General features: G+C 45.1%; 4 protein-coding genes across 6 annotated transcripts; 1 reads left to right on the top strand and 3 right to left on the bottom strand.

Moving 5' to 3' along the window:
• Positions 1-972: 972 nt before the first annotated feature.
• On the bottom strand, positions 973-5,456 carry GL218_04847 (uncharacterized protein; the record flags this gene model as incomplete). Of its 2 annotated transcripts, XM_033581475.1 has the most annotated exons (6): positions 973-1,486; positions 1,537-1,794; positions 1,853-2,522; positions 2,620-2,994; positions 3,065-4,847; positions 4,926-5,456. In XM_033581475.1, the coding sequence occupies 6 exons, from the start codon at positions 5,454-5,456 to the stop codon at positions 973-975; spliced, it is 4,131 nt and encodes a 1,376-aa protein (XP_033435611.1). The 2 variants fall into 2 exon arrangements, with proteins under 2 accessions (XP_033435611.1, XP_033435612.1); XM_033581476.1 differs by lacking the exon at positions 4,926-5,456 and having other exon boundaries at positions 3,065-4,670.
• Positions 5,457-8,666: 3,210 nt separating this feature from the next.
• GL218_04846 (Cytochrome b2, mitochondrial) lies at positions 8,667-10,370 on the bottom strand (the record flags this gene model as incomplete). The annotated part of the gene is made up of 4 exons (XM_033581474.1): positions 8,667-8,797; positions 8,869-9,951; positions 10,066-10,138; positions 10,227-10,370. The coding sequence occupies 4 exons, from the start codon at positions 10,368-10,370 to the stop codon at positions 8,667-8,669; spliced, it is 1,431 nt and encodes a 476-aa protein (XP_033435610.1).
• A 1,457-nt stretch (positions 10,371-11,827) lies between these two features.
• GL218_04845 (Histone chaperone ASF1) lies at positions 11,828-12,868 on the bottom strand (the record flags this gene model as incomplete). The annotated part of the gene is made up of 4 exons (XM_033581473.1): positions 11,828-12,218; positions 12,293-12,601; positions 12,655-12,694; positions 12,760-12,868. The coding sequence occupies 4 exons, from the start codon at positions 12,866-12,868 to the stop codon at positions 11,828-11,830; spliced, it is 849 nt and encodes a 282-aa protein (XP_033435609.1).
• A 1,342-nt stretch (positions 12,869-14,210) lies between these two features.
• Positions 14,211-17,642, top strand: GL218_04844 (the record flags this gene model as incomplete). Of its 2 annotated transcripts, XM_033581471.1 has the most annotated exons (5): positions 14,211-14,469; positions 14,647-14,960; positions 15,013-15,441; positions 15,490-16,525; positions 16,576-17,642. In XM_033581471.1, 5 exons carry the CDS (start codon positions 14,211-14,213, stop codon positions 17,640-17,642), a joined length of 3,105 nt encoding a protein of 1,034 aa, XP_033435608.1. The 2 variants fall into 2 exon arrangements, with proteins under 2 accessions (XP_033435608.1, XP_033435607.1); XM_033581472.1 differs by having other exon boundaries at positions 14,211-14,960.
• Positions 17,643-18,563: the final 921 nt, after the last annotated feature.

Below are 18,563 nucleotides of genomic sequence, written 5' to 3'. Positions count from 1 at the left end.
TTCCACACGCAGAGAAGTTGCTGGTACCCAAGTGGGTGGTGTGATGCAGCCCTAATAAACTGCCTGACGTATATCATATCCGATATCAAGTAGAACTTAAGACCCTTCTTGGTTGCATCGGAGAGTAGGTTTAGTCGATTTAGAATACAACTGGTCCAAATTTGCATTCCTTCGAGCCAGTCACACGATACCAATTTCAAGACGATCTGGCGATGTGAGAGGGGGGGTAGATATCTTGAAAAATTGCTCCCTTTTTTCTTGGCGCCATTACAAGGTAGTCCTATAGACGAGAAGTATCTTAGGGTGATTCCATTGCGGGCGTTAATTGACTCTGTAATACATTCATCCCATTCTCTTGATTCTTCCGTCGGCCCTTTTAACAACTTCAGTATATCACCTGAAGCTGTAGATGCGGCAAGCAGTTTAAGCTCACGTTGGGTTTTATAGTCTTCGAGAATGGTTGGAAAGGTAGACAAGATCTTTCTGACCGCTTCTATTTCGTTTACCTTGATAAAGTCAGAAAGCATAGTCTCAGCTTTGTCCTGGGTCAGACTCTCAGTGTCGAAGCTCAATTTCTTCGGGTCATTTCGATGATCGTGCTTGATATGATTTTGCCGCATCCTTTCGGACAAAAATCCGACAAGTTCAAATTCGCAGCCGGAAATATGGCATTTCAAAGGTTTATCATGCGAACGTTCGTGCTTTCTTCTGAGGGTACGCTCTTGGAAGCCATCTTGCCAAGTTTTACACCCTATAAATTTGCATTTAAAGGGTCGCGGTCCGTAGTAATATAATATATTAGCACAAGCCTCATGACATCCACGTTTGCCGGATAGGAGCCAGTCAGTTGGTGAACTACAGACGGCGATATCGGAGGCCTCGCGAATGAGTTGAGATATCTTTGATGTTAAGAGCGGGTCATCTGTATCCTCATCGAAGTCTTATTCACATTGATAGATGTTAGCTAGGTACCTAACCTATGTATTCGACTAGTAGCGGGTTCGAAAGTGTGAATGATGCAGTCATACCTTGGCTTATATTTCCAGTGAAAAGGAAAGATGAATTGCGAAACCGCGACACTCTGCAAAGTAACTGATAAAGCAAAGGGTGCTTCTTCTTTAATGGTTTGAAAATAGCTTCATTACCACTTTCGTCGTTGTTGACGTCACCCTCGTCCTCAGCAGTATCGTCAAGGTCTCGTATCTCTCTATATTCCCAGAGCATCTGAATAGATTCAACCAGTTCGGTTGATGGATCAGTCTCTCCGATCAATCGAAAATACTGACAGACTAGCTCAAACCACATACGTATTGCAAAGGTATGGAGGCTGTATTGTCCAGTAGTGACATTCTCATATCGCTTTTCGAATGACAAACCAGGATCATGATGGTGTTGGCATAGATATGTAATGCACCGCAAAGCTAAATCCGATGTGGCTTGGGTTGTATCAATTAGCTGTTCTCCGAGGTGAGGGCTGGATATATATCTGTAAGGCAGTCAGAAGTAGGCCGACACGTTCTGATGCACACTGCTTACTCTTTTGCTGTGAAGTGAACAAATCGTATGTAGTTGTCCACGGTCTCCACGATCGGTCCAAGAAGCTCGACAGCATCAAGCTTTGACACCATTTCGAATACTTGGTCCCGATTGCCTGGTATCACAACTAATGCTTGATGAGCCTCCTCGACAGTAATTGGAGCTGTACTACATGCGACCCATCCTAACAGCATCCGAGCCTTCTCTGCCCTTCTTTTGTCATTATGACTTTCCAAACGTACAATGATACGATGGTAACTACCAGACAAACGGTCAGTTGCAGTTCATCCTGTAAATTTGGGCATGGCACTCTTACGCAGCATCAAGGTTTTCGGGAAGGACTGTCAATTCTTTCTGTAACTCTGACAAGTCATGTATACTCGCGACCATATCCATAACGAGCCGAGCATAGAGGAACATACCTTCGGCACGACTTGCCAACGGTTCCAAAAGTTTCATGATCTTGGCTTTCTTATCAAGAGGAACCCGTCGGTTACCAAATATGTACTGGGCGCGTTCAATAACGTAGTCCTCGATGCTTCTTTTATTGTGGTCATGAATCTGGATCACGGCTGCTTTATCATCCAGTAGCCGCGTTAGGTCGGCTTCAGGTCGGGAGCTGAGGATAATTCGTAGGGTTCCGCATATCCCGACTAACCTAAGAAGTTCGGTGATGAGCCTACCTCGCTCTGTTTCACTAACCTCATCGACACCATCGATAACGAGATAGACTAAGCCAGCATAATGGATAAGAGACGATAAAATGTCACCTGCGCCATTAATATTGCCCCTTAGATCTCTGCCCATAGATTCACAAACGATAGCCATGAGATCTTCATTTCTTTCCGCCAGCTGAAAGATAAGTGAGTGGATTGTTGATAACGCTGAAGTCTTAGCTTCCTGGTATGTAAGGAATGCGAAGGCTGTCTTGGTTCCCTGGACGTTTCTTAATTGATCTATAATTGCGCTAGAGAGAACTGTTTTGCCTATGATAAATTACCTCACAATTAGATACGGTTTAGACTAATGTGGTGAACAATTCATAGTGCTGGAAATAGATTTGATAGCGGAGTCTATACTTACCTGCTCCCGGTATCCCTTTCAACCATAAGATCCGGGTCTCCTCCTGCGAACTGTTGAGCCATTGTGTGAAAGTCTTGTCCATAAAGAGCCAAGTTCCAGTTGCCTGATAGCGATGGCTAAGGAGGCGATCCAGGGTAGTATCATATCTTTCTGGGCTAAAAGATACCATGATACGGTGGAATTCCTGCGCACAATTCTCTCTTTTCTGCGCTTTAAAACTTTCCTGTGCTTTCTTTCGAAACTCATCTTCTTGTTGTATATCCCCGATGTGTATTTCTGTCCTCATCAGTCGAGTAAGCCGTCGTATACGGTTTACGATTTCCGCGTGTTGCATATACTGCTGTGGCCATAGACGATTAAAGATATGCATCCAGTCTTAGGTAAGGTCAGTAATAGATCTCAGCGTATAGTGTCTTGAAAGGCACATTTTGAGGTCAACACTTACTATGATGACAAAAGAAATTCAACGCTTCGCTATAAAAGTCCAATATATCTTTAAAAAATAATGGCAAAATTTCTTTAGCCTCTTTGTTCTGCTTGAATATTGAGGTAGATGCTTGAAACTCGGGCAAACTTTGCCCTACCTCAGCAACAGCATCAATAAATGAGTCGTAAGCCTTGTTCAACGGTCTCGCTAACTGTAAAAGCATTCCTATCGGCCCCCAGAGGAGTGCCAGAATATGGCGGCTCCCGCTGATAATACCGTTTATCACGTCAGCATACCCCTTCAGGCGCTCTAGATATCTTCGGATTTTCGCTAGGTTGCGAAGTCCATTGTGTTCATTTTGCTCGTTCTGGATTTTGTCTGTGATATCGTACACATCACCAATGGATGTTATCTTGAGGATTTCGTGGAAAAATGTAATATTGCCTAAATTATTTTTGAAATTTTGCGCCTTTTCTTCGAATTCAGACTTAAGGGGATCAATAGGGTTAGCTATACTGGGGGCTGATACAACGTCGTCGGCCGTATGATACGAACTCTGCCTTTCTTCAACAGGTTGACCATCTGGTTTCTTTCGCCATTGATCCTCAGCCGAGGGAAGGAGAGTATTCGGCAAGAATTTCCATAAGCTTTCGACACTTTGGACTATCCGGTGTTCAAGAGAAAGCAAAGCGGGTCCATCACCCGAGTGTTGCGTTTCTAATTCTTCTCTTAGTGCCTGAAATAACTTCTTCATAATCTCAATAGAACCCTCGGGTTGATCTTTATCATAAACAAGAGATCCTTTCTTATCCAGAGTAAGAGTGTTGCCCCATGCCTTAAACCGTTCGTACGCATATCCAAGACTCCCTAGATGGCGCTTGTCTGGGGGTACTAGTTTTTCTCCGGTCTCGCGAACCTCACAAAACTTTTCTTGGATAGAGTGAAAGTGTTTTCGCATACTCAAAACTTTCAAGCGTATATAAATAGTGTTCATGTCAGGCCTAGTTCGTGGATCAGGCTGAAGAGCATCAAGAGCTAGGTCAACAAGCAGGGGAACAAAGTCCGAATGAGAATTATCGCCCCTCAGCGCCCTCATCCAATTGATGACTTCTTTCTTGACATCACCACAAGGTTGATAGAAGCTAGCATCTTTCCATTGAGGAAACTTTCCTGGTGTGAGTCTCTCCGTGCGGAATTCTTCGACCCCCTCTGCCCCCTTCAACATATAGGTGATAACCTCGGCGATAAGACAACCAAACGCCCATACATCAGTGGCTCGATTGGTGGTAAGTGGGTTCTCTTGACTATCTGTGCTTTCGGGAGAAACATAATCACCACTAATCCATTTGTAAGGCGTGTGCGATGGGTCCCCCGCCTGCTTTAGCCTCCCCAGTCCGAAGTCAGCGAGGATAAAAGTATCGGAACCAACTAGGATATTAGGTGGTCGAATATCGTGGTGGTAGCCAATTGCCTCGAAGTCGATGTCGTGGTCAGCTTGGTTGAGCAGAAGGTAGTGTGTTTTTGACAGTGCTGAAGCGAGCCCTGTGAGAGCCGAGTAGAAAGTAAAATCCCACTGGAAATCTTGGTGGCGGGTTTTAGCCCTCAGGAATGAACCGAGATCCATGTCAATATATGGGAAGAGGAAGTTCTGCTCGTCGCAACACGTATAAGAGCCCCATAGAGGAATGATGTTGGGATGATGCAACTGGTTTAGGAGTCGTAAACACCTGTTTTCTCTTTCAAACTCTTCGGTCTTGCCTTTCCTTTTGAGCTTCTTCTGTACTACTTGCATTATTTTTGCCTAGAAAGCATCCTGTTAATCTAAGAAATTTCATGCAGAAACCGGAAATAACATCAATTTGATAGTACCTATACTTACATCTTTGTCAAAATGTTGGTGAGATAGCGAGATAGTCATCTTTTCTACATTACTGAATGCGCCAAAGCCGATTTGCTCAGTACCAATAAAAGGGATAATCATTTTGCTTTGAATCTCACGATGATGCTCCGACATGTTCTCTGGGAAGGTATAGGGGCAAAAGCCCCATTGGACTTCTCGGGCAATCCGTAGCGCAATTCCGGGTTCGACAATCGTCATCGCATCAGCTTCAGTCAGCGGGAGTCGGCTATCAAGAGCACCATGCTTGCGGAATTCTATAATGAGATCTTGCCAATAGCTGTAAATAAGCATGGCAAATACCCTCTTTCCTTGGTGATATATCGTATCTGCTAATTTGATGCGATCGTCTGGGCCGCAATTAAGCTCTTTAATGGCGCCCTTAACCGCTTGGAGAGTAAATATTTCATGAAGCTTATCGGTGGGTAAGAAATCGCGCTGGGAAAGCGAGGTAACCAGGTTATTCTGTATCTGGTTCCTGAGGTTGTCGATGCAACCATTTATGCCCGCCATGATGATTGCGATCGTGGCTGACAGGAAGATATTTAATTATAAGGGTGTAGTCTATTTAGCAATCAATCGTAATACTTAGCTACCAGGTGGGCGCAAATGCAATGATATGCTACTTCGCCGGGTAAAAGAAGAAGAAAAAAGAAAAAAAAAAGAAAAAGGATGCTTGAATGGTGTTGGTGTAGAGTATCATTGTGCTTAGCCATGTGACAATGTAACATAGATACTACCATGTGCATATAAATCGCGTAACTCAAACGGTTGGGCATTCTTGTGTGCCTTGTACCAACACTCCCAGCTGCGGAAACGAGATGACCACAATGATGGTTACGACATATCTAGAAACGCGCTACGTGGACCGCGCAAAGTTGAATGAGTTGCTGCAGGGCCTTTTTAGACAGAACTACAGTGTAGTGGTAAGTACTGTGTTTGGAGGCATAATGCAGGTATCATTTGCTAATGCATCCCAGGCTTCAGGAGACACAATCTCCGTAGAAGCATCCAGAGAGCTTACAGAGGTAAAACCGTCGACTAGCGAAAGATATATGATTTAAAACTAAACCAATTGAATCAGGATGAAAAGAATTCCGTATCACGAAATAAATAAACGGCTGAAGCTGAAGAGGGGGGCTGATGGACGCTGATTGGCGCTGGGATTGGCCTTCAGGAACATGGCATCAGACGTATACCTAGTCTCATAAGCAAGCATAAATTTTGCATTTTGTGTTGATATTCTAGTAGCTATAAACCATAACAAGTTTGACTTAACTGAAGATTGATAGATTACTCTTGATGGGCCTTCTTATCTGGCTTCTTCTGCTCCCTCCAATTCCACCACCAAGACCAACATATAGTGCCAATAGCAAGCACAACAGCCGCTACGCTCGCGATCCATACCTCGTTACGGATTTGGATACTAGAACTATGGCTTTCTGCCACATCGACTGCCGTTCCATACCAGACCAGCGTACTGCTGAAGAATGACTAATTCCGAGAACCCGGAGGTTAGCTGGATGACGAAGAATGCCTTGAAATAGAATGTAGATGTTACGACCCATGATCATCAAGGAGTCAATGAAGGATGTGAACTCAAAAGATTATAATACGCACCATAACCAGATTTATCGGAAGATAGAACATTGCAATAGCCGTTGCAATACGCATAGATCGCGAATCCTTATACGTAAGGTCGGCTAAGACCGCCATGTCTCTACTTCCGCTGGCATCGGCCTGCGCCAGGTATGCAAGTTTAAGGCTAGTATCGTGCTGCAACTCTTGGCCATGAAATGTGAGGATATTGCTATACTGCGCAATGATAAGGTTAAATAATAAACAAGAATTCGGTATTGCTAGGCATGAGTCAAACTACTATGACTTACCATTAACCTTAAATCATCTGACATGCGAAGAAGCTTGTGCACTGTTTCAATATAATTATCGACTTCTCGAGAAATATTACGCATTGTCCGTTGGAATTCATCGTGGATGTCTTGGTAGAGGCTCTGTTTTTGTGCTACAGCAGACTCGTGTTCGGCGATGATATTTAAAGTGCTCCTCGTGTTGGTGAGAATGCTCCTAGCATGATGAAGCTTTCCTCTATGGTAGTGCAGAAGTTGCTCGTGCGAAAAGTCGATCTTGAATTTATTATACGGATTTGGTATTGCTATCTGTTGATTCTAAAGACAGGGGCGGTACGCGCGGGTGTTAAAATTGGACGATCTGACGAGCTCGGTACAGTATATTTATGGAACAGAGTCTACTTACGAGGCGCTTGAATATTTGGGCAAAGGAGTCAAGATATTCTCTCCAATTTACAAGAGCTGCTTGAAGATATCGAAGGTGCAGGGCCATTGGGTGCGGCGCCGAGTCTACATTGACGTCGAAAACTTCAGGGGGTTGAATGATGACCCAGGTTGGTTGCCCAGAACTTGCGGAGAAGTTCTGGTGAATAGCCGAGTGGCGACAGGACCATGGGTCTTCCAAATCTCGATTATGCCGTTCAAAATGCCTAATGTTGTAGCATATCCCTAGGTAGATAAACCAAGCCATTAGAGGGTCGTTACTTCAAGATATAATGGCGAGAAAGACTTACCCCAAAGCGAATCACTGTAGGTTTCTGTTCTATTTGGACTGTAAACTAAACGATTATTCTCCAACGTAAATGTGCTATAGCATGACATAAAGTCTTCATCCTTTGACGAGAACTTGAGGCCCATTCCAACTACGAAGTGCAAAAAAAAGGGCATAATTCCAGCAAGACGGCATACCGCGGAGAAGCCTTCGATAGTAATATCTATCCTACTCCATGAATTATAACGATTGAGGATTCTGTGGAGGCTCCTGTCAATCATAAAGCAACCGATTCAACTGGGTGGCGAAATGGCTCTTACAATAACATTGGGACCCCTTTTTCTAGAGTAGCGTATAATTCTTCCGAAGTTGATGTCCAATGGATATCATCTTTCTGTGTCACAGCCACACCAACCTTGGTCTGGGTTCCATCATCAACGAACAGATCTGAGAGTTTTGATTCGAAATCCTTCCATAGATACCCAAGGCCGAATTGGTAGGCCGTTTGGCTCAGACGGTCCAGGCCAGTTATGGCATGAGGAGTTATCCTTAGCTTAGACATTCCGGTAGTAGGAGTCTTTATAAAAGGTGTTAAGCTATATAGTTGGGAAGATCTATATTGTTTTACCACTTTACACGGCTATAACTAAATATCATCTATAGTTCCATGTGATTCCAGCCCGACCGATCTGGCTGATTTGCACAGCCACGCCAGTAGCCTTAGGTACCGCATCTTCATGGTATTGTGACCCGAGGTACATTCGAACGACTACGATTTTTACTTATCATACATACAACCTTTTTTCTTTACCCTAAATAAATAAATAATCTCATTTTTCTAGTTTTCAGGCTTAACATGTCTCTATTTTTTTCAGGGCTGTTCTCTAGCCTTATTTACTTTCTTAATTAACATATTACCTGCCAAGAGTACCTAGATCAGGTACTCATGCAGGGCCTAGAGGGCGCGAAGATACCTACTGTACCTCTAACGCTGATATTTTGTGGCTGAAGTTTATGATATATTTTAGCGTTGTTGATAATTGTATTTGTTCAGAGTATAATGAGAGTTCATTGAATATAGCTTAATTATACCAAATTCTAATATATGTATAAAAGGCATATATAAACATAGATGTGAAGTATTCAAAGACGACTCTTCTCAGGACGCCACATATCATTAAGTAGACGCCTAGCATTGACTCTCTCGGGTTGTGCCTCATCAAGAGATGTAACTCCAATAAGCCTCATTCCCATAGCTAACTCCTCGGAAAGAACTACACGGAATTCGTATTAGTAAATAACATCTTGTGATTTAGAAAAGGGGAGATCATGAGGAGAAACATACTGTCAATACATCTTTCTACCCCTTTCGAACCATAGGCCGCTAGCGCGTAAAAAAAGGGGCGACCCACGCCTACGGCCGTAGCTCCTAAGCATATGGCCTTGAGCACATCAGCACCGTCGCGTAGGCCGCCATCGACGAATATGTCAAGTTTCCCTAACACCTCGGGGCAATATGTCCGAATTTCGAGAAGTGTGGTCAACGCGTCGGGTGCCGTATGTGCCTGTCTGCCACCATGATTGCTAAGAAGGATGCCCTCGCACCCGTGCTCCAACGCCAACTTCGCGTCTTCGGCACACTGCACGCCCTTGAGTACAAGGGGCCCACCCCATTCTTTCTTGATCCATGAGAGGTCTTTCCACGAGAGTGACGGCTGGAAATGCCCCCTCGCCGGGTAGAAACCAGTGTTCTTTCCGACCCCAGCCTGTTCAGCTGCATCTTCAAGCCCGGCTTCAAGCGCCTCTGCTGCCTGAACTCGTCGGTCGGATGTACGCTTTCCCAGGGTTGCCGTGTCAACAGTGACCCAGATGCTCTTAAAACCGGCGGCCTTAGCTCGTCTGATGCGCGCCAACGTGACAGTATGGTCTGAGTGCACGTAAAGTTGGAAATGGAGCTGCGAGGGAGGAAAATCGATCTTCTGATTTGTCTTTTCGGCTTGGCTTGAAATCTTCTGCTGCTCATCGCTTAGCGCCGCGACGATTTCCTCCATAGGCAGCGAGGACTCGCTGCTTATCATACCGTGGGCCCCCCGCCGCGCCAGACCACGCACGAACTCGGCTTCAGCGTTTCGATGGCCTCGACCGAGCAAGCCCATCGCCGATACGTAGAAGGGGAAGGGTGTGATGTGACCGAAGATGGCCGATCGTGCGGACACGTGCCGGACATCACGGAGTATCCGGGGGCGGAAGCTGATACGTGACCAGGAAGACAAGTTGCCTTGTAATGAAAGGCCAGAGTTGGCAGAACTCGAGATGTATGAGAACGGATTTTTAGGGAGCACCGCCTTTGCCGCTGCCTCGAAGTCCAACGCCGTCACGCAGTGTGCGATATGCGGCGGTCCATTGGCAATAGGGGACGACGGTGGACCTGATGATGAAGATGAAGATGATGATGGGGACGGGGGTAAGGCCGAAGTTGTTATCGGCTTGCTTGATGATGATATCGTTTTGAGTGATGCTAGAGCTGCAGGATCTACCTCACCAAGGTAGCTCCCCTTCGGCAGGTATTCTAATACGTCTGGGGAATGGATTGTTCGGAATTCGACTGTAGCATCCTACGCATTTTGTTATTCCAATTGAACTTAATGTCCTACGATCCTGAGAGTGCTGGTATAGCGGGCCTAGCTATATGATTATACATACCGTTCCTCCATTCTTTACTAAGATGGCCGGCCCTCCTGGGTGATCTCTCAAATACGGCGTCACGTCGTAAACCTTACCGCTTACCACGATCCAGCAGGAAGATGGTGTATTGTGTTTTGCTAATTCGGCGGCGTCTAACAACATGACTTGCGCAAAATATCGTGTGTTTTCTCAGGGTAGCTTAACATTTTCCTATATTCTTATTTTCTAATAACTATGCTTCTTTGGTTAAGGTGATATTTACACCGCAGATACCCCCCTTCTCGGCTCTACTCGGATCGCGATCCTCTTCAACTCACTTCCGCAAGAAAACGTGCGTATTGTCAATTCCGATATATCCCCAACCCCGCAATATAACCCCTGTTATTAAATCATTTTGGGTAGGAGTTGGCTTATCCACCCTGACAACATGAGTTTAACTGAAGTTTGATTGGTCCGCTGCCAGCCAACATGAATACCTCCTCAATAAGAATGGATTTCCATGAATATTGCTAGGCAGCTGCGAAAAGACGCCTTTCTTAAAGATTTATAGTAATCACATAGGAAATATAAGTGCATAACAAGCAAAACGGTTAACTACTCTATCTAATCATCGAAGAGGGAAGGTGTCGTCGAAGCCTCCCTCTACCACCATTGGGATTAATGCCCATCACTTCAACAAATGTGGAGTTTACGTACTGAATTGGACTCCAAGAATTCACCAATAGACAGTTGAACAACACATTTGTTGACCGTAGCATTGAGACATTAGGTAGTGTATATTCCTTACCAAGAAATTCCTTTGTTTCCTCTCTGTTTACGTGCATAACAAGATCTTACGTATCAAAGGAGCATGCCTACTACGGGAGAAAAATAAAGGAAGATACACCTATCGCGTAATCTTATCCTATAAAAGTTATATCAGTAAATTTCCGGCAACAGGTATGTGGTCTATAGCTATCAAAGAGATGACCATTAAAGTGCACATTTTAATGGGATCATTATATGTATATGTTACAGATGTAAACATACAAATTGAGTGATAGAACGGCCAGTTAATTGATCAAGAAATATGTTTCGATGGTTGGCTAAAATGCCTTCGATCAGAGAACTACCAATAGTTGGACTCACCTTTTCCGGCTTGGAGAGAATGTATGAAATAGGAAGTCTGGAAAAGGAGGTGGAAAGATGGCGAGTCAATCTGTAGTCCTTGTCTTATATGTAACTACCTCCTAACCTAGATACCTTAAGAGATGTTTCAATTGAATTCACTTCCTAAACGGGACTAAATACTGTACCGATTTAGCTAGTGATAAATCATATTCTTATAGGAGGTAGAGAACAAGATAAAGATGACTTTGATTTAATTCCTCTAAGTACCTAGCAAGCTGAAAACTCGAGAGGCATAAACCATTCGTATCTGTATTATGTATGGAACAGGATGTCAAGTGTCTATAAGCAATGCTCGGCCATTCATCATTAAATAGCTCATACTCCTACCATAAGCCAATTAACATTCATACCAAGGCTTCTCATAACTTCGTACGGCACACCAAAACTGCATGCAGAAAAGGCCTACTGATAGGCTGCTGAAATCATATCCGACCGAATATAAATGGTACTTAGTGGGCCATTACTTCTTGAGGCTTGGATGAATCACCAGCTGGTTTCTCGTCAACCTCCATGGCATCGTCACCAGCTTCGACAACATCGCCCTCGACTTCTTCCTCAAGGTCATCCTCACTTTCATTCTCGAGATCGACGCTACCCTCCTCGGAAATTTCGTCTTCCTCAACAGGCTCCCCATTCTCCTCGACACCTTCCATTTCAGCGTCTCCATCAGCTGCAGCTGCTGCAGCACTAGCCTCGCCAGCATTCTCGGCAGCCGCTTCAACTCCTTCTTCCTCAGCATCCTCATCAAGCTCCTCAGCTCCATATTCTTCCTCGTCGGGCTGGAGGTCCGCCTCGGGCTGCTCAGGAGGGAACTCTGGGGGAGCAGATGCCTCGGAGTCCCTATCATACAGATTAGCATAAGCCCAATAATCAAAGTAGCTACACGTAAAAAGAATAGAAGATCATAAACATACCATTTGATAGCAAAACGTGTAACTCTTGGCTTGTCGGCTAGCACATTGCGGCGGATCTTTTCAACAATAGGTTTGGCGGGGGGGTCAGCATTCAGCTCATCAGACTCGTATTCGTTGTTCACGTAGTATCCAACACGAACAAACTCGCGGCCGTCGTATGAGCAAGTTAGGAGGACCACAGTCACTCCGAGAATGTCTGCATCGGGGATGCGGGTAGTCTTGGGGGAGTCTGCCTCGAAGATGAACTTATTGACACCAACAGGAATGGGACCAACAAGGAGGGAGTCGAGTTCTTGATCGTACTGGTCGCTATTGGTCGAAATTAGAGGGCAATTGTCGAAGAGCATGGTATGGTAACTTACGAAGTTGCAGAGCCAACGTAAGTCAGCTTCCACTCCAAATCTGGGCTGGTCAGCTAGGTTCGATGCTCAATTAACATATTAGAGCATCTTCATAGAAATATATACCCTTTTCGAGCTGTTCGAGACATTCAAAGGTAATCTCGAACACGTAGTTGTCAGTGAATTTGGCGGGGTTGTTCAAAATATTGACACCGAGTAAAGATACGACAGACATCTTGGGCTGTTCTAGCAGTATTTCTAGCGGTGTATAATCTTGTAAGATGTGTAACTAGACCGAATAACAAAAAATGATGGATGATTAAGAATGTTAAAAGGGTGGATTGTCGAAGAGGAGCAACTGGGAGAGAAGCAAAGAAGTTGAGAAGTTGTGGTCTCTCTGAATGGGAGGTTGGCGGTGGGCGCTTCCTTAGTGTTTATTTTGCGACCTGGAGACCACCTAACCTAACCAGTTGCCAGCTAACCTAAGGGTCAAGCAGGGGTCCTTTTTTAAAAAATGACAACGCGCTTTTTTTTTTTTTCGCAGAAAGCGCGTTCAGTGCTTGCATCAGGTATCAATAGGTACATGACCTAAGTATATTGAGGGCAAGCTGCATTGGAAGTTACCACACTAAAATGTCTGTGCTCTGAACTTAATTCAACGGCATTCATATGTTAAGTACCTAGGTACCTTACAGATACACAACATAGGAAATGAGATTGCTAACAATGACATGTATTAACCCTCCTAACAAATGTATTTACTATTTATGGTACTAGAAACATAATTTTACTAGTTATTTGTATTGTGCATTGATAATAAAGTAAAGTATTCCGTATATAAATTTCGTATGTAGTACCTAACAGGTGTATGCTCGTCCTTTGTACACGTGGGGGAGTACAATATTTTTTTAGGTACATCATTCAGACACCAAAGTACCTAGGTACGTAACCTAAGCGATATAGGGAAGTACGTACCGCGCACTGGACCTATTTGAGCCGCGCTAATACATCTTTGGTAAGTCTAGGATAAGAGAGATCTTTGCTTGCCTCGATAGCGCTATTGTTTTGTCAAGTGCGAGCTCTAAATCGTTGAAACCTACAACTTTTTTTCAATTATCGGCCATCTTCCCATTCGCGCAATACACCTAGCACTCTTTATTGATGCAGGTTCACAATATTCGAAGACCAATATAGGCCAAAGAGCCGTATTTCATACGTCCTCCTGCAATTGCCTTCCATTTAATATATCAAACCTCCGAGCGCTCTTAGCCGACTTGCCTCTGAACAGCTTGAGGGTATACTGTCAAGTGTTGGTTTCCAGGGTACTAACGGCGCTATAGCTACTCATATTGGCCCGAGGAACTGTCACAGGAACTGTCGGTTTTTGCGCCACGAGAAAACCTGAGAAGTCCTCGATATTTCCTATAGGCAGACTGTATGATATAATCGCAAAGTAGGGTCATCCAACATCAACGTCGCGACCGAACTCATATGCCCGACACCTCAGTTCCTTTTACATTATCGACTACCCCTAGTATCAGTACGGGACCATACTAAATTCATTCCTCTTGTGCATAATGGCTTCGGAAGATTCTGGAGACGCGTCCGCACAACAGGGCGGTACTCCTACGTGGAGTGCGGAAGGTTGGAATGGTGCGACGGACAATATGAGCTCATATACTGAGAATAGCAATCAACATGCGAATGTTAATATTGATCACGCTCCGTCTGCTGATGCATCTGATGATGAGGATGGTGGAGAATATGATCCAGAGTCTGTTACCATCACTACAGTACCCGAGCCTATTGTGGAACGCCCTGCGTCCGATTCCCCTCGTCCGTCTAAGAAGCCTAAGACAGCAGGCGGATTTGTTGTCGACGATTCTTCTGATGAAGAGGATGATGTCCCAGCCCCAACCTCAGCCCCAGCTCCAGCTCCAGTCCCAGTCCCAACCCCAGCTCCAGCTCCAGCTCCGTCATATTCACCAAGTACTCTAAAGCCCCTCCCCGCAGAAGTTTCGGCTCAATCCTTCAGTCATCCACCCCTTCAGCAGATTACCACGCCCCAGGACATGATTACTGGTAACCTTGCTCAAGCGAGCGATGATCCTATTTCTACAGTGGCCACGTCCAATGTAGCAACTGGTAATGCAGCGCGCTTGAGACTTCCTACTGATATTGTTGGTATACTTGAGGATCGTATCAAAGAGGATCCCCGCGGCGATCTCGAGGCCTGGTTGGCCCTGATCGATGAGCAGAAGCGACGCCACAAAATTGAAGATACACGAGCCGTTTATGAGCGCTTTCTAAAGGTGTTCCCCCACGCTGTAAGTATCCGGATTGACATGCTGTTGCTTACAGTGCTAATATACAATATAGGCAGAGATTTGGGTTCAATACATTGATATGGAGCTAAGCCTCGATAACTCCACGGCAGCTGAGCAGATATTCTTGCGCACACTTGAGGGAATACCCAATGTCCAATTGTGGACAACCTATCTCAACTATATACGTCGTAGAAATGACTTAAATGACCCCACGGGTCGTGCCCGTCAGACCATAAGCCAATCTTACGAGTTTGTTCTAGGTGCTATTGGACAGGACCGAGATGCAGGTAGTATATGGCAAGACTACATACAATTTATCAAGAGCGGGCCTGGTCAGGTCGGCGGTGCTGGTTGGCAAGACCAGCAGAAGATGGATGTTCTCCGTAAAGCTTACCAGCGCGCCGTCTCCATTCCTATGGCAAATGTGAACTCACTCTGGAAAGAGTACGACCATTTCGAAATGGGATTGAATAAGATGACGGTAAGTTACGACTCGATTTAAGTTAGAGATGTTGCTAATAACATTTAGGGACGAAAGTTCATCCAGGAACGATCGCCTTCGTATATGAGCGCGAGAAGCGCTAACACTCATTTAGAAAACATTACCCGCGGGCTTCAAAGGACAACTCTCCCCCGACTCCCCCCTGCACCCGGTTTTGAAGGAGACCAGGAATATCTTGAGCAGGTTCGACTCTGGAAAACGTGGATCGCCTGGGAGAAAGACGACCCGCTTTCCCTAGGTTCTGATGAACCGGATATCTATCGGCAACGGGTTCTCAGTGTCTATAAGCAAGCATTAATGGCTTTGCGCTTCTGGCCGGAATTGTGGGTTGACGCAGCTGACTGGTGTTTCGACAATGGCATTGTTGGCAAAGGTGAACAAGATACGGGGCTACAATTCCTCATCGACGGCCTCGAAGCAAATCCCGAAAGTTCTTTAATAGCCCTTAAGCATGCCGACCGTATCGAATCTACTCAAGCCACGCCCGAGGACGACGTAGGCAAAGCGGCTCTTGTGTTAGCTGTTAGGCAACCCTGCGATCGAGTTCTCGATACCCTTTACGGCATGATTAAGAATCTGAAGGATCAAGAAGCGGCAGCTCTGGCAAAAATTGAGGAAGAGGCTTCTATTAATGCTGCTACCTCCGGACCTGCAGATGACGATGATGAAGATGAAGGAGAGATTACGGAAAAGCTACCTTTGGAAGCGACAAAAAAATCCAAAATCAAGGTAGTACAGGACGGATTTGCCGCCCAGATCCAAATATTGTCACAACATATATCTTACCTTTGGATCGCCCTTGCACGCATTCACAGGAGGATACAGGGGCAAGGATACATCAAGAGTGACCCTGCCGTAGGGATGCGTGGTTTGTTCATTCAAGCCCGGCAGAGGGGCCGCCTAACAAGCGATGTCTACGTGGAAATGTCAAATTTGGAGTGGGATGTTTACCAAGAAGATGTGGCTACAAAAATCTATGAGCGTGGTGCAAGGCTCTTTCCAGAACAAGAGGATTACTTGGTTGAATACCTAAAGCATCTTCACAAGAAGCGTGATTTCACTAGTAGGTCCAGCCCAATCATTATATATGCAAGTTTAACTAACTCGATACAGATGCGCGAGTCGTCTTCTCCCAGACTGTTAAACGGTTCAAGGCCAAGCCTGAACTAATCCCCAAGCTGAGGCCGATCTTTGCCTATTTCCACCACTACACATCTCGATTCGGCGAGCTGGCACAGGTCAAAGAGCTTGAGAAGCAGATGGCAGAGCTCTTCCCGGAGGATCCTAAACTTACGTATTTTGCGGCGAGATTCGACCTGGGCAAATTTAACCCCATCACCGCTCGAGTCATTATCTCATCCGCTAGACAGATGCGTCTCAAAACAATTATGCAGTCTGTAGAAGGCCCGCCGGTCTCTGACAGAAGTACCCCCCGCCCTGCACTCCAGACGGAGCGTAGCCCACAGCCACAGTTCTTTCCCGCTGTTAATTCACCCAAACGCCCATTCCAAGCCGATGACCAGGATGAATACCCTCCCCGGAAGTTAGCCCGTGGGGTCTCCCCTCTCAAAGGCGCAGCTGGTCGGCGGCTTGATCAGCAACGACGGGCTCAGCAGGGCCAGGGAGTCTCCTCGCATACCAGCGGACCTACTCCTATTCCTCGTGATATCGCTTTCCTTCTCACGGTAATTCCTCCCGCTGAAGCGTTTCGCAGTCACCATTTTAGCACAGAAGGATTAGTGCGCTTGATTCAGAATACTGCAGTACCAAGCTATGTTGAATGGAAAGCTCGGGGAGAAGGCGCCTCGCGTAATATCTTGGCTTCATCGCATGCACACACTCGGCAAGCCTCTTCAGAATACCAGAACTACCCATATTCTACGCGAGATTCACCTGGACCGTCTGTTCGTCCAGCTAGCCCATATAGCGGAATAAGCCGTGGGATAGCCCAAGCATCAGCACCTTATCGTAATTCCCCCCTACGACCTGATTCGAGCGGGTCATACGAACCCCCCCAGCCCGTCTATCAAGCAGGCGTAAGCCAGTTCAACCCCTTAGCACAGAACATTGGCCCTGGAAATGTTGCGTTTGCTGCTTGGCAAGGAAACTATGCACCGCCTGGGCAATATAATGCTGGCCCATCTCAACAGCACCCCCAGCAATATGGTGGGTATTATTAATTCTTAATCCATATGACGGCGACCCGAATGGATTAGTTCATCGACGTAAACGAGGGGTGCTATTCACGGCGTTTTACGGAAGGGAATCTACACACAATGTCTTGTGACCAACTGCATTTTCTGGTGTTTCTCTTGTTCGGGCTAGGTTAGGACTCCTGAAGGTCGGGCCGTTAGATAGATTCGTGCCAAGAGTTCAACTATTCGTTGCGTTTTGAGACTTAGTTCCTAAGGCTAACCCTACCTAATAAGATGGGATCTATGACCCAACAATAAACCAATAAATTCTAGCTGTGGTATTATGCTTTGCGTGGTTCAGCATGTCTATTATAGATCAGAGCTGTTGCTCTACTTGTAGAAACTCTTCGAGAATATTACGTTCTTCGGTGAAACAGCTTGATAATCTTCTATAATACAAATATATAGCTTTATGATATAGTTAATCTAGAGGCATGTACAACAATACTACATCTTATATCTATCCTCTCATTGTCTACCCTCTTTTCTAAGACAGACTTACTAACCAACATTCATGTTGATATACGGAACCTCTTAGTTTCTAGTAATATTAGATCAGGACTATATTTCCTTACATACTTCTCCTAAATATGTACATATATAAATATTTTATTCTATTACACTTATTTTAGATCCTCGATTCCTTCAACTATTGATCCATAGCTATTAGGGACTGCAATGAGACCCTTTTCATCCCCATTGGCCTATATCTACCCATGTGGAATTAAAGGGGTCTAATATTATACGGGCCCAGGTGGACATATGGTATTGAAAGTAGTAGATTCCAGTACATTTAAAAGAGCAGTTTATTTACTAGGTGGTATCCATCTATTATTACGACTACTTGGAATTTAAATATAGCTGTGCCCAGGTAGGCTTATGGAGCACACCTGTTTGATTTACTAA

This window comes from Daldinia childiae, assembly GCF_008694065.1.
Source record: "Daldinia childiae strain JS-1345 chromosome Unknown Scaffold4, whole genome shotgun sequence".
NCBI classification, from domain to species: Eukaryota; Fungi; Ascomycota; class Sordariomycetes; order Xylariales; family Hypoxylaceae; genus Daldinia; species Daldinia childiae.
The sequence above is the reverse complement of the archived record's forward strand: the minus strand, read 5'-3'. Positions and strand labels throughout refer to the sequence as shown.